The 16,205-nt window shown below is 42.6% G+C and overlaps 1 protein-coding gene across 6 annotated transcripts in view; it reads left to right on the top strand.

The window, feature by feature from the left end:
* tprb (translocated promoter region b, nuclear basket protein) overlaps positions 1-16,205 on the top strand; it is a 143,769-nt gene that overhangs the window by 59,206 nt on the left and 68,358 nt on the right. For 4 of the 6 annotated variants that reach the window (XM_068037407.1, XM_068037409.1, XM_068037408.1 and 1 more), the window contains exons 31-38: positions 1,522-1,732; positions 3,488-3,634; positions 4,726-4,924; positions 12,222-12,445; positions 14,073-14,152; positions 14,523-14,731; positions 14,858-15,130; positions 16,133-16,204. In XM_068037407.1, coding sequence (XP_067893508.1) covers positions 1,522-1,732; positions 3,488-3,634; positions 4,726-4,924; positions 12,222-12,445; positions 14,073-14,152; positions 14,523-14,731; positions 14,858-15,130; positions 16,133-16,204 — 1,415 coding nt within the window. The remainder of the gene's footprint in view (positions 1-1,521; positions 1,733-3,487; positions 3,635-4,725; positions 4,925-12,221; positions 12,446-14,072; positions 14,153-14,522; positions 14,732-14,857; positions 15,131-16,132; position 16,205) is intronic. The other 2 variants (XM_068037411.1, XM_068037413.1) reach the window with 1 other exon arrangement.

Below are 16,205 nucleotides of genomic sequence, written 5' to 3' on the forward strand. Positions count from 1 at the left end.
TCTTTCTCTCAAATGGCCATCCAACATCCTCTGGAAGTCAGTGATCGTCTCTGCTTCCACCACTCTTGGGGTGGCATGTTCCAGGTCATTACTACCCGCTGCATAAAAAGTGCTTCCTCATATTCCCCCTACATCTTTTGCCTAAAACCTTCCATCTATAGCCCCTAATCCTTGTTAATGGGAACAGCTTTTCTTTGTCTAGCCTATCTAAGCCTATCATAATCTTGTACACTTCTGTTAAATCTCGCCGCAATCTCCTTCTAAGGAGAACCTTCTAAGGTTCTAAGGAGAACAAACCCAGATTTTCCAACCTAACCTTGTTGGTAAGATACTCCATCCCTGGAACCATTCTGGTAAATCTCCTCTGCACCCTCTCCCCTCACATCCTTCCTGAAAGGTGGTGACCAGAAGTGAACGCAATGCAGTTCAGCGACGGTTCACTCGATTAATTCTGGGGGTGAAGGCCTTATCTCATGAAGAAAGATTGAACAGGCTGGGCCTGTATCCATTGGAATTTAGAAGATTAAGAGGTGATCTTGTTGAAGCAAGCAAGATCTTGAGGGGGCTTAATAGAGTGGATACCAAGAGGATGTTTTCTCTTGTAGGGCAGACTAGAGCTAGGGGCTACAGTTTAAGAATAAAAAGCCTACCTTTTAAGACTGAGATAAAAAATGTTTTCTCTGAGGGTTTTTAATCTTTGGAATTCTCTTCCCCAGAAAGCAGTGGAGGCTGGGTCATTGAATAAGTTCAAGGCTGAATTAGATAGATTTTTGTTAGACAAGTAGACAAGGGAGTCGAGGGTTTTTGGGGGCAAATAGGAAAGTGGAGTTGAGACCACAACCAGTTCAGCCATGATCTTATCGAATGGCAGAGCAGGCTCGAAGGGCTGAATGACCTACTCCTATTCCTATGTCCTATGTTTACTCTTCCAAATTGGCTTATTTATTTCTCATTCTCTTCCCCCTCTTCTCTTCACACCACCTCCATTCCGACTTGCTTATTATGATATTCTGGGACATTATTGTGACTGATCTCCCCGCTCCCAATCCCCCCACCCCCAGACAAACTTCATACCACAGTATCAGTCCTTCAACCATTTTGTTTTGCTGTAAAAGTAAAGAAAGTAAACCTTGTGTTTAATGTTTTTCCCTGTAAAAGCTGGACCAGATGAAAAATACATCTTTGGTTTACATTGTGTTACAATTTCCAAGCAGCACAATAAGTTTATTTTTTGTGTGATTATGCACTACTTAATGGTTTGTGGGAATCTGCGCTGCCTGTTAGACTTGTTAATTTAGTTACAGACGATGTCAAATTATCTGGGTTAACAATTACTGCAAATACTTTTTCCCTCATGTTTTCTTGAAACTTGTCTCAAATCAAATAGAAGAATTGTGTAGATTAGTAAATTCAAAATTTTCAACTCAGTGTTGTATTGCAGCTAGATCTGGACAAGACAATTTTGATGCAGTGTTGTAAAATTTTAACGTAGCTCATTATTTAATGCTGTCGTGTTTACAGACTGAATGCATCATCCTCTGTATCGCAGCGTGATGTGCAAACTTTGAAGACTGAACTCACTAGGGTGACTGTTGATCGGGATAAGCTGAAACAAGAGATGTTGGCAAGAGTGGCAGATATCCAGGAAAAGAACAAAACTATCACCCAGGTTAAAAAAATTGGTCGTAGATACAAGACTCAGTATGAGGAGCTAAAGGCACAATATGATAAGGTAATGTGTGCCTAACTACTTGAATAAAGGAAAATACTGCGGATACTGGAAATCTGAAATATAAACTGAAAATGCTGGAAATACTCAACAGGTCAGGCAGCATCTGTGGAGAGAAAAACAGAGTTAACATTTCAGATTGTTGAGCTGAATGAATCTGATGAAAGATTGGCCTGAAACGTTAACTCCACAGAAGCTGCCAGACCTGCTGTTTGCAGCATCTTCTATTCTTTTTAATTGTACTTGAATAGAGCAAGTGTTTTTCCAGGGTGGGGGGTGGTAAACAAAATTCTCTGGATTGCTCTGTCTGTTAAATGTTTTCTGTTTTTGAAAAAAAAAAAATCAGATGTTTTGATTATGTTGACCACATCATTTCTGAGCACACCAGCGCATTAGTCTTACGCCCAAAGTCAGGATGAACTGAGGCTAACCCATTGTATTTTGTTGAATATTTTTAAAAGCTTACTTTGCGATAGGTTGATTTCTTCGACCTCTAACCTTGTCTTGCTCACAAAAATCATAGAAGGAAAATAAAATGTTGCCTGGTTTCATGAAAAAAATACCTTGCTTCATGATGGGGCTGAGATATGAATAGTACACAAGCTACCACTTGAAATGTAGTAATTGTACTTTCTAAATGCGCTTATTCATTTCAAAATGATCATACTTTAGTTTTGGATAAACTTTCCTACTGTAATCTTGGTTATTCTTTATGTAGGGTATGAACATCAAAATTCAGACTTCAAATGTCGGGCTTCTTTTATCCCAATTCACTATATAGCTTTTAGTATCTATTCATATAAGCTTCCTGCAGTCCTGACCCTTATGTTTAGTAAAAGTGTTAAGGAGGGGTGGGGGGTGGCGGTGTTGGAAGCTGCAGTGATTACCCATAATTAATAATCCGCGGAGACATTAAAGAATCATAAAAATATTTGAAAATACCTGACATGGGGGTAATGTTCCAGTGTATAACACTTAGCTCCATATCTGCCACAACCTCTGCACCTGTCTAGGATTAATTGTTGGATGATTCAGATCTTTAACGTGATCAGCAACGTGTGCCACTAAAATCTCCACACCTAGCTAGATTACATTGTCCTTGGCTGCTCACTTAGGCTGAACCCAATATTATGCAACTCTGCTCTCTAGTTTGATGCTGAGGCGAGTTTCAAACCCCATACCCTATCCATCACCAAGATGACCTGTTTCCTATCCCACTACATCATTTAACCTCGACCTTTTTAATTAACCACTAGCAACCTCGACTGTCTCTGAAACCTCCTTCACTTCAGGCTTGACTTCTCCATTGCTATCTTTGGGCATCTCCCTAGTGGCACTCTACATGAACTTAAACTTTCCCAAAATTCATGCCACATGCATCCTATTCTGTGCAGAATCCATTTCCTCTATTGCTTTTCTCTTGACTGGCCTCTGACCCCTTTTTCCCTTAATGTACTGAATTGAAGTATTTCATCTCCATTCTTGCCGTCCCTGCTTCTGCAACTTCCTCCAGCTTTACATGCCAGCCCATGTACTATCTTGATACTGGGTTGTTTTACTCCTCTCTTTGACCCTGCCCCCCACCCCCCAACCCCAATTTTGATCTCTCCTAATTTTGTTACTGCTTGGCCTTTCTGAAACACTTTAGGCAGATTATTACGTTAAGAGCAAAAATGCAGGTTGCTGTTTTAAGTGGAGCATGCCCAACTTTTTATTCCATAATTTTGTTTTTGTTAAAGCATTTTTCTTCTCTCGCAGATGGTTGCTGAGACATCCTCTCAACATACAGCAGAGCAGCAAGCAGAGCAGTCCTCTGCTCAGGCCACTCAGGAATTGCAAGAAACACTGGCCCAGTCTGAATCCAGAGCTAAGGCATTAGAGTCTCAGGCTGAAGCCCTGCAGAAGGTGAGGTCACAAGAAATGTAAGGATTCCACTAACAAACAATTGTAAATACAAAATTTGAATGTTCTGCTTTCCAGTCCTTCCCCTCTTCCTCTATACTTCTCTCTTCTCTAACTTAAAACTTTGCTTTAGTACCAAATGGTATGCAACATTTCGCTATTTTTAAACTCTTAACATTCCTGTTTCTACCCCGAGTCTCCTGAGAAGTGGAACCGACATTGAGAAAACTGGTTTGAATTTTTTTTTTGGGTAATCAAGGCCCAGAAGTGTCCTGATGGATCTGTTCTGTGACAATAATGTATAAGTGCCAGGGCATCTGCAAGCGCCCACTGCTGCTTTATGGCCCAAAATGAACTTGAAAATGGCATGCTAAGAATTAATTGTAATGCGATATCTTTCTCTACCAGGGCAATCATGCAGTTGCATTGTAAATGTGAAGTAATTTAATTGCACAAAGTATCTTGAAAAACCTGAATAGTGAACCATTATGTAAATTGAACATGTTCTCACAGGTAAAGAGATGGTTAACAGGTGATATGATTACTGTTTTTAGGATTCCAAAGGGACTAGATAATGTAGACCATAACCAGCTATTTCACCTTGTCCAGAGCAGTAGAACCAGTGGACACAACCTTCCCTCAAAAGGGGTTAAATTCAAAGCTAGTCTGTGGGGACATAATTTCAGTGAGTGTGTGGTAAATTTAGTGGGACAATGGAAGCAGCCAGTATTGATCTGTTCAAAAGAAAATTAGACTTCTAATGGGATAAAGTATGTGAATAATTTGAGATGTAATTTGTTAAGTACAGCATGCGTAGGAGGAATAAGTTGCTTTGAACCTATGGTTGCCAAAGTTTTCCACTTTTGAGGCGTTTCCTTGCCTCATGTCTGAGTTTGTTGTGGACTAATTGACAAACTTGATTGCCATGATTAGTCAATCACTCCATTATCATCGTATTGTTTTTCACCTCACAATTTCTATGTTCATAGGTTCTTAACCAATACAGGTCAGAATTTCTGGGGTGGTTGCAGACTTGAAGGCTCTAATTAAATAAGTAAAACTTGTGCATTCAGTAATTGTTTTTTTTTTAATAGTCTGTTAGTGAGAAGGAATCTGAAGTGAAAAAATTGCAAGATGAAGTATGCCAATTGCAAGGTGAACTTTCCCGCTTGCGCCAGGAACTGCAGGAAAAAGCAAATCTTGAAGATCAACTTCGACAGCAGATTCTGGAGAAGGAAGAGAAGACCAAGAAAGCAATATTGGTAGCCAAACAGAAGATAACACAGCTAGCTGGTCAGCCATTTGTATTTTCACAAATCTTTATATAATGAGTAAGAAATTAATTGCAGAGAAGAACAGACATTTAGAATTTAAGCTTGTAACTATGATTGTCTATTGTCCACTCCTGCACATCCCACCACTCAGAAAATTTCCACTCTGCTATGGTGTGGAGTTGTGTTGCATTTTAAATGAAATTAGGAGCCAACTTTTAATAGTTATGAAATTTAACTCTGTTAAATCCAAACTAACATGCTAAAGTATGTTAACAACAAAAAGTACTGATCACTTTTTAATGGTTTTGTTTCTTAGGTGAAATTTTCTTCCCCTCTCCCTCTGTTTGTATTCTTGCCATGTAGTGTGTACTTTTTTGAGCTTGTCCGCTGTACTTGTAGATTTAGGCTGGTGCAGGGAGTACCCTGGTGCTGAGTGGAAAATTGTGTGTAGATGAAATTTTAAAGGGAAGTGGCAGAATAGGATGTCATAACAACATCTCAGCCTCTCTAAAGGCCTCTCAGGGGTAGGCGGTGGCGGAGTGGTATTATCACTGGACTAGTAACCCAGAGACCCAGGGTATTTCTCTGGGGATATGGGTTTGAATCCTACCACAGCAGAAGGTGGAATTTGAATTTAATTAATAAATCTGAAATTAAAAGCTAGTCTAATGATGGCCATGAAACCATTGTCGATTGTTGTAAAAAATCTATCTGGTTCACTAATGTCCTTTAGGGAAGGAAATCTGCTGTCCTTACCTGGTCTGGCCTACATGTGACTCCAGACCCACAGCAGTGTGGGTTAACTCTTACGTGCCCTCTGAAATGGCCTAGCAAGCCACTCAGTTGTACCTAACCGCTACGAGGTCAATAAAAAGGAATGAAACCGGACGGACCACCCGGCATTGACCTAGGCACCGGAAACGACAACAGCAAACCCAGCCCTGTCGACCCTGCAAAGTCCTCCTTACGAACATCTGGGGGCTTGTGCCAAAGTTGGGAGAGCTGTCCCACAGACTAGTCAAGCAACAGCCTGACATAGTCATACTCACGGATTCATACCTTACAGACAATGTCCCAGACACTGCCATCACCATCCCTGGGTATGTCCTGTCCCACCGGCAGGACAAACTCATCAGAGGTGGTGGCACAGTGATATTCACTAGGGAGGGAGTTGCCCTGGGAGTCCTCAACATCGTCTCCGGACCCCATGAAGTCTCATGGCATCAGGTCAAACACTGGCAAGGTAACCTTCTACTGATTACCACCTACTGCCCTCCCTCAGCTGATGACTCAGTACTCCTCCAAGTTGAACACCACTTGGAGGAAGCACTGAAGGTGGCAAGGGCACAAAATGTACTCTGGGTGGGGGACTTCAATGTCCATTACCAAGAGTGGCTCGGTAGCATCACTACTGACCGAGCTGGCCGAGTCCGAAAGGACTTAGCTGCTAGACTGGGTCTGCGGCAGGTGGTGGGGGAACCAACACGAGGGAAAAACATACTTGACCTCGTCCTCACCAATCTGCCTGCCGCAGATGCTTCTGTCCATGACAGTATTGGTAGGAGTGACCACCGCACAGTCCTTGTGGAGACGAAGTCCCGCCTTCACATTGAGGATACTGTCCATCGTGTTGTGTGGCACTATCACCGTGCTAAATGGAATAGATTTCAAACAGATCTAGCAATGCAAAACTGGGCATCCATGAGGCACTTTGGGCCATCAGCAGCAGCAGAATTGTACTCATCCACCATCTGTAACCTCATGGCCCGGCATATCCCCCACGCTACCATTACCATCAAGCCAGGAGCCCAACCCTGGTTAAATGAAGAGTGCAGGAGGGCATGCCAGGAGCAGCACCAGGCATACTTCAGAATGAGATTTCAACCTGGTGAAGCTACAACCCAGGACTACTTGCATGCCAAACTGCGTAAGCAGCATGCGATAGACAGAGCGAAGCGATCCCATAACCAACGGATCAGATCTAAGCTCTGCAGTCCTGCCACATCCAGCCGTGAATAGTGGTGGACAATTAAACAACTTACTGGAGGAGGTGGCTCCACAAATGTCCCCATCCTTAATGATGGGGGAGCCCAGCACATCAGTGTGAAAGATAAGGCTGAAGCATTTGCAACAATCTTCAGCCAGAAGTGCGGAGTTGATGATCCATCTCGGCTTCCTCCTGAATGCCCCAGCATCACAGAACCCGGGCGGCGCAGTGGTTAGCACCGCAGCCTCACAGCTCCAGCGACCCGGGTTCAATTCTGGGTACTGCCTGTGTGGAGTTTGCAAGTTCTCCCTGTGTCTACGTGGGTTTCCTCCGGGTGCTCCGGTTTCCTCCCACATGCCAAAGACTTGCTGGTTGGTATGTTAATTGGCCATTATAAATTGCCCCTAGTATAGGTAGGCGGTAGGGAAATATAGGGACAGGTGGGGATGTGGTAGGAATATGGAATTAGTGTAGGATTAGTATAAATGTGTGGTTGATGGTCGGCACAGACTTGGTGGGCCGAAGGGCCTGTTTCAGTGCTGTATCTCTAAACTAAAAAAAAGACTTCAGCCAATTCGATTCACTCCGCGTGATATCAAGAAATGACTGAAGGCACTGGATACTGCAAAAGCTATGGGCCCTGACAATATTCCGGCAATAGTACTGAAGACCTGTGCTCCAGAACTTGCTGCGCCCCTAGCCAAGCTGTTCCAGTACAGCTACAAGACTGGCATCCACCCTGCAATGTGGAAAATTGCCCAGGTATGTCCTGTACACAAAAAGCAGGACAAGTCCAACCGGGCCAATTACCGCCCCATCAGCCTACTCTCAATCATCAGTAAAGTGATGGAAGGTGTCGTCAACAGTGCCATCAAGTGGCACTTGCTTAGCAACAACCTGCTCAGTGACGCTCAGTTTGTGTTCCGCCAGGGCCACTCAGCTCCTGACCTCATTACAGCCCTGGTTCAAACATGGACAAAAGAGCTGAACTCGAGATGAGGTGAAAGTGACTGCCCTTGACATCAAGGCAGTATTTGACCGAGTATGGCATCAAGGAGCCCTAGCAAAACTGAGGTCAATGGGAATCGGGGAAAACCCTCCGCTGGCTGGAGTCATACCTAGCGCAAAGGAAGATGGTTGTGGTTGTTGGAGGTCAATCATCTGAGCTCCAGGACATCATTGCAGGAGTTCCTCAGGGTAGTGTCCTAGGCCCAACCATCTTCAGCTGCTTCATCAATGACCTTCCTTCAATCATAAGGTCAGAAGTGGGGATGTTCGCTAATGATTGCACAATGTTCAGCACCATTCGTGACTCCTCAGATACTGAAGCAGTCCGTGTAGAAATGCAGCAAGACCTGGACAATATCCAGGCTTGGGCTGATAAGTGGCAAGTAACATTCGCGCCACACAAGTGCCAGGCAATGACCATCTCCAACAAGAGAGAATCTAACCATCACTGAATCCCCCACTATCAACATCCTAGGGGCTGCCATTGACCAGAAACTGAACTGAAGTAGCCATATAAATACCGTGGCTGCAAGAGCAGGTCAGAGGCTAGGAATCCTGAGGCGAGTAACTCATCTCCTGACTCCCCAAAGCCTGTCCACCATCTACAAGGCACAAGTCAGGAGTGTGATGGAATACCCTCCACTTGCCTGGATGGGTGTAGCTCCAACAGTACTCAAGAAGTTCGACACCATCCAGGACAAAGCAGCCCGCTTGATTGGCACGCCATCTACAAACATTCACTCCCTCCACCACCGAAGCACAGTGGCAGCAGTGTGTACCATCTACAAGAGGCCCTGCAGCAATGCACCAAGGCTCCTTAGACAGCACCTTCCAAACCTGCGACCTCTACCAACTAGAAGGACAAGGGCAGCAAACACCACCACCTGCAAGTTCCCCTCCAAGTCATACACCATCCTGACTTGGAACTATATCGCCGTTCCTTCACTGTCGCTCGGTCAAAATCCTGGAAATCCCTTCCTAACAGCACTGTGGGTCTACCTACCCCAAATGGACTGCAGCAGTTCAAGAAGGCAGCTCACCACCACCTTCTCAAGGGCAATTACGGATGGGCAATAAATGCTGGCATAGTCAGTGACGCCCACATCCCATGAATGAATAAAAAAAAGGCATCTTGATCCGATTGGCAGTGTATGCTGAAGTATGAAAGGACTCTGGGTGAGCAAAAAGTCAGGTAAACAAACCTAATCAAGGGCCAGAATCAAACCGGGCCACAGTGAAAAATAGTGGGAAGGGGATAAGTGATAAAAAGACAAGCCTTAAGGCTTTGTGCCTTAACGCGCGGAGCATTTGCAATAAAGTGGATGAATTAATCGCGCAAATAGAGGTAAACGGATATGATATAGTCGGGATTACGGAGACCTGGCTGCCAGGTGACCAGGGATGGGAAGTCAACATCCAGGGTTATTCAGTATTTAGGAAGGACAGACAAAAAGCTAAAGGCGGTGGAGTTGCATTGCTGGTTAAAGAGGAAATTAATGCAATAGTGAGGAAAGATATTGGCTCTGATGATGTGGAATAATCTGTATGGGTAGAGCTGAGAAACACTAAGGGGCAAAAAACGTTAGTGGAGGTTGTATATAGACCCCCAAACTGTAGTGGTGATGTTGGGAATAGCATTAAACAGGAAATTAGAGACACATGCAATAAAGGAACATCTGTAATTATGGGTGACAATCTGCATGTAGATTGGGCAAATCAAATTAGTCACAATACCGTAGAGGAGGAATTCTTGGGAGTGTCTACGGGATGGTTTTCTGGACCAATACGTTGGTTCAGAAACATGGGAATTTATTATGGGGAACAAAGAAATGGCTGACCAACTAAGTGCATACCTTGTTTCTGTCTTCACAAAGGGGGACACGAATAACATACCTGAAATATTGGGGATCACGGCGCTTGGTGAGAGAGAGGAACTGAAGGAAATCAGTATTAGTAGAGAAATGGTATTGGGGAAATTGATGGGATTGAAGGCCGATAAATCCCCAGGGTCTGATAATCTACATCCCATAGTACTTAGAAGTAGTGGTGGTCATCTTCCAAGTTTCTATAGACTCTGGAACAGTTCCTACAGATTGGTGGGTAGCTAATGTAACCCCACTATTTAAAAAGGGAGGTACAGAGAAAGCAGGGAATTCAAGACCAGTCAGCCTGACATCGGTAGTGGGGAAAATTCTAGAGTCAGTTATCAAAGATTTTATAGCAGAGCACTTGGAGAACAGTGGGAGAATCGGGCAGAATCAACATGGATTTACGAAAGGGAAATCATGCTTGACAAATCTACTAGAATTCTTCGAGGATGTAACTATTAGAGTTGATGAGGGACAGCCAATGGATGTGGTTTATTTGGACTTTCAGAAGGCTTTCGACCAAGTCCCACATAAGAGATTAGCGTGTAAAATTAAAGCGCATGGGATTGGGGGGTAGTGTATTGCGATGGATAGAGAATTGGTTGGCAGACAGGAAACGAAGAGTAGGGATAAATGGGTCTTTTTCCGAAAGGCAGGCAGTGACTAGTGGGGTACCGCAGGGATCGGTGCTAGGACCCCAGCTATTCACAATATATATTAATGATTTAGATGAGGGAACTAAATGTAATATCTCCAGATTTGCAGATGAGACAAAACTGGGTGGGAGGGTGAGTTGTGAGGAGGATGCAGAGAGGCTTCAGGGTGATTTGGACAAGTTGAGTGAGCGGGCAAACGCATGGCAGATGCAGTACAATATGGATAAATGTGAGGTTATCCACTTTGGTAGCAAAAACAGGAGGCAGATTATTATCTGAACGGCTATAAACTGAGAGAGGGGAATATGCAGTGAGACCTGGGTGTTCCCGTACACCAGTCACTGAAGGTAAGCATGCAGGTGCAGCAGGCGGTAGAAAAGTCAAATGGTATGTTGGCCTTCATAGCAAGAGGATTTGAGTACAGGAGCAGGGATGTCTTGCTGCAATTATACAGGGCCTTGGTGAGGCCACACCTGGAATATTGTGTGCAGTTTTGGTCTCCTTATCTGAGGAAGGATGTTCTTGCTATAGAGGGAGTGCAGCGAAGGTTTACCAGACTGATTCCTGTGATGGTGGTACTGACGTATGAGGAGAGATTGAGTCGGTTAGGATTATATCCACTGGAGTTCAGAAGAGTGAGGGGGGATCTCCTAGAAACCTATAAAATTCTAATAGGACTTGACAGGGTAGATGCAGGAAGGATGTTCCCGATGGTGGGGGAGTCCAGAACCAGGGGTCATCGTCTAAGGATATGGGGTAAACCTTTCAGGACTGAGATGAGAAATTTCTTCACCCAGAGAGTGGTGAGCCTGTGGAATTCGCTACCATAGAAAGCAGTTGAGGCCAAAACATTATATGTTTTCAGGAAGGAGTTAGATATAGCTCTTGGGTCTAAAGGGATCAAAGGGTATGGGGCGAAAGTGGGAACAGGCTACTGAGTTGGATGATCAGCCATGATCATAATGAATGGTGAAGCAGGCTCGAAGGGCCAAATGGCCTACTCCTCCTATTTTCTATGTTTCTAATATGGTGGCATGAGTCTTCAGTGAAGTACTGAAGCTACTCCGATTTTTGCTAGTTGGGGATTTCAAGGGATATGGAAACAATGCTGGTAACTGGAGTTGAGATACAGATGAAGTTTGAGGGGCTGAATGGTCTACTTCTGTTCCTGTACTAAAGAAGTTGAGCTTCAGTCCTCTTAATTCAATCAACATGCAGTATGCAATTCTTGAACAAATGAAAGGAATGCAGTTCTGAGTTTTTAAGAACTTTGTGAATTATTTCAATATTCTTACCTCCTCGCGATGCATAAAATACTCTATACGAGAAAAGAGGCAAAGAACTTGCTCCAAAGGTGGAGTCACCTTTTTCTTTTCTGTTTTTTGCAGAGACTGTTCAGCTTCTCTGTGGTGTCTTCCCTCGCATTACAGTCAGAATTGAGAACTTGGGGAATTTTCTATTCAGGTCCCAACATCATTTGATCTGTAACATCAAAAAAGTTATTTCAGTATAAAACCGATTTTTTTAATTCAGTAAAGCACTAATTCTTGAATTAGCAGTCATACTGTTGATAATTGGTGTGTTGCTCCACTACGAATTTTGTGAAGAAAAGTTTTCCAGTGCTGTTGCTTGTTTTTTTAGTATATACATCACCTTTTAAAGCTCTTTTCTAAAGATCATGACCTGAGTACCTCATTGCTTTTTTCTTTAAAACGCAATGAGAGTCACAGATTTTACTGAATTTAATGGCATTTAATTGTATTTAGTATTAAGCTAGTTGGGTGGTTGTTGTCTTAGGTTTGAAGGAGCAATTGGCACAAGAGAATGAAGAGTTGAAACAGCACAATGAAGAATTTAAGCAACGCGTCACTAGTTTAGATCAGCAGAGGGAAGAGCTGGAGGTGCGCATGAGTGCACTGAAATCACAGTATGATGGTCACATTGCTCGACTGAAACGGGAGCTGAAAGAGCATCAGGATCGACAGCATGAACAGCGTGAAGAACCGCAAGAAATAACCAAGGTACGTGGAAAGTTTTGGAATTAGAGAATTAGAAATAATCTTAGTAAAGCAAAATTGGGATGTAAATTTGATGCTTGATTACTTTGTATTGCATTGTGATCTGAAAGCCTTTCTAAAATAATCACGATATAAGTGCTTGGAGAATATTATTGTAGTGAAACCCTGAATTCCATGGATGAAGTCATACTTACAACTATCTATTTCGATTCATGTAATTTCTCAGCTATCGTGTAGTTAAGATTTGTTTAGACACGAGCATTTTTGTGATTTTTTTTTTTTTTACTATTTTGAGTAATATCCCTGACCTTTTGACTTTCTTAGATTTTAATGGGTATTTAATCATTTACCCAAACTTGCTAACTAGGAAGGTATCATAGCACTAAAATTTGATTTAAAATTACCAACCAGTGAGTGCTTTGGGGGTTTCAAAAAAAAACCTTGAGAAAATAAGTAAGGTCTGAATTCATCCCTCGAGGCTGGTATTTGCATGTGTGAGAAACTGATCTTAGGAAATACATCAGGTTTGGGTAAACACACTGCAGCCCTTTCCTTTAGGCAAATGGAACAGCGGTTTAATATCTCATCTAAAGGGTGACACCTCTGAAAATAGGTTTTGGTCCAGATTGTGTGCTTAAACCCCTAATTATTCTAACCCTGAAGATGAGAGCTACCAATTTAGCCAAGCTGCCTTTTAAAATGAAGTATTTTTCAAAATTTTGATTCTATAATTAAACTCAGTGAGTTGCCATCCCCAGCAATGTCTCTGAGCGAGTTATTTGCACAAGCAATGTCACTTCGCGTTCATCTATATCTGACCTGGAAGTCCAAGGAGTTTAACATTGCATATTATTTTCATCCGTGCAACCTGCACATAATTCGTGACTTTCAGTAGACGGTTATTGAAAATTGAGATGTCTCTCGTCTCATGCAAATTCATCTGGAATTAATTTTAATTATATAGTGAAAATCTACCTTCAAAGACCATAAAGATGTGTAGCTGGTAAATAAGGATTTTGCAGATGCATTGGAGTTTGCAAGTTCTCCCTGTGTCTGCGTGGGTTTTCGCCGGGTGCTCCGGTTTCCTCCCACATCCAAAGACTTGCAGGTGATAGGTAAATTGGCCGTTGTAATTGGCCATTGCCCCGAGTGTAGGGAGGTGATGGGGAATATGGGATTACTGTAGGGTTAGTATAAATGGGTGGTTGTTGGTCGGCACAGACTTGGTGGGCCGAAGGGCCTGTTATCTCTAAATAAATAAAAATAAATAAAGTAGCATTATGGAGTCTAAGCAATGTAGAGTTAGGTTACTGTTGCATCCTACCAGTGCTGTACAAACTTTTGGATGCTTGATAAAGTAGATTAGAATTTTGTTGCCTCAGGTTGTGTTGAGCTGCTGAGAGAGTAGGGTGCAGAAACTGTATTGCTTCCTGCATTTTTCATTGGACGCATTTATGATTTCTCTAGACTTTCAATTGTTTCAGTCAAAAGTTGGCCTATGTGACTCAGCCGATTCAGTAGCAAAATCTTATTTTTGTGTAAGTTAATTTTTAACATGGCTAAAATAGCATTAGCAATATCAAACCAATGGGAAAACTGAACTTGATATTTATTATTTGTTTTATACAAGGCTTCTGAACCACAGAGACAATTAGATCAACAGAGGCAGATTACCCTGAAACAAACTCCAGCATCTGTGGACAGAGGAAGGTAAGAAGCATTCTGTGCGCTTTATTAACAAGCATAATTTCATTTTACATTTTGTATGTCACTAAGTTCTCAAGTTTAACCTATTACAGATTCACTGATTTTTATCTTTTCGACAGTGAAAATTAGCATTATCAAACACAGAGGCAGGTGTTTAATTCTGCCGTTGAAAGGAAAGAATTTTGTGTTTAAAACTAAAAATTTTCCCAAAACATTCCAGTGGAGTTGTCGGTTTACTGCCATAATTAGTCCATTTATAAGTTCTAAACTCTTCAGTTACTGCACTATTTTGTGAGTGAAAACCTTGATGATGGACTTGGCTTTCTGAACATGAAACCAAATACACATGGATTTTTTTTTGAATTGTGCACAGCTCGAGTACATCTGATCCTCCGACTGCCAATATAAAGCCAACCCCTCTCGTGGCAACACCCAGTAAGGTAGCTGCTGGACCAGTGCCAGGCAGTAAGTCTACGCCAAGAGCTAGCATCCGTCCAATGGTTACTCCAGCGACAGTCAGTGGACCGGCTACGACACCAACAGCTACAGTAATGCCAACGACACAGGTAGAAACCCAAGAAGGTAAGAAACAGTTTACATTTGTTTTTTTTTAAAGTTTCATTTTAACTTCAATTCGTATTTTGTTTGAGAAGCACCACCCAGTGTGCTAGTGTTCTGTCTTTATATTTTCTTTCACCTTTTATTCAGCATCCATGCAGTCAGAAGGACCCGTTGAACACGTAACCGTTTTTGGCAGCACAAGTGGAACAGTGCGTTCAACAAGTCCAAATATCCCAAACTTGTCACAGCCTATTTTAACAGTGCAACAGCAACAGACACAGGCCACTGCCTTTGTACAACCCACTCAGCAGACTCTTCAGGTAGAACCAGCAAATCAAGAGCCTTCAGCAAACGTGGTAGATGTTGTGCAGAGCCCCCAAATAGAACGGCCTTCTACTTCTACAGCTGTATTTGGAACAGGTTAGTTTATGTTGCATAGTGGAATTGACTGTCTCAGAAGACCATTTTCTGTTGAACTTAAAATTTTCATTTTGTTCTTTCATAGCATTTGAGACTTAGGAACAGGAGTAGGCAGTCAGATCCTCAAGACTGTTCCTCCTTTCATTTAGATCATGGCTGATCTGTACCTCAGTCCCCATTTTAGCTGCCTTTGCTCCACATTCCGATCTCCTTAACTAAAACAAATCTTGTCATTCTCAGTCTTCAAATCTTCAATTGGCTCAGCATCCACTGCCTTTTGTGGAAAAGCCCATATTTTTACTACTCTCTGTGTAAAGAGGTACTTTTCAAATTCACCCCTGAATGGACTGGTTCTTATTTTAGATTATGATCCCTTGTTCTCTCTTTTCCCCCACCAGAGGAACTAGTTTCCCTTAATCTACCCTATCGATTTCTGTTTCATTTTAAACACCTCCATTAGTTCAGCCTTCTAAATTCAAGAGACTATATGCCGCATTTAAGTAGCCTGTCGTCCTAATTTAACCCTTTTTAACTCCGGTTTCAATCTGAATATATGCTGCACCCCCTCCAAGGCCTATTGCCTTTCCCGAGATCTGATGCTCAGACTGAACACAGTGCTCCAGGTGGAGACTGACTAAGGCTTTATATAACTGAAGCACAACTCCCCACCCCCGTTGTATTCCTGCCACCTTGAGATGAAGGCCAACATTCCATTAATCATTTTGTTCCTGTCCACTCGCTTTTAGTGAGTTGTGTACTTGGGCATCCAAATCTCTGTTCCTTGTAGTTCCCAGTTTCTGACCATATAAAAAATACTCAAATGTGTCTTTTGTGGATCCAAAGAGGATGACCTCACACTTCCTCTACATTAAATGACATTTGCCACAGTTTTTCCCACTGTCACTTAACCTGACTTTCTTGTTTTGTGTACTTAATTACTGTGCCTCCTAATTACTGTCATCTGCAAACTTTGATATACAACTTTTAACTCTTTCATCCAAGTCATTGATAAATATGGTGAGAAGCTGAGGCCCTGGGGACCACAACTTGCCACATCATACAGAGGTACTAAAGG

The sequence above is a fragment of the Heterodontus francisci genome, chromosome 8, assembly GCF_036365525.1.
Source record: "Heterodontus francisci isolate sHetFra1 chromosome 8, sHetFra1.hap1, whole genome shotgun sequence".
Taxonomy (NCBI): Eukaryota; Metazoa; Chordata; class Chondrichthyes; order Heterodontiformes; family Heterodontidae; genus Heterodontus; species Heterodontus francisci.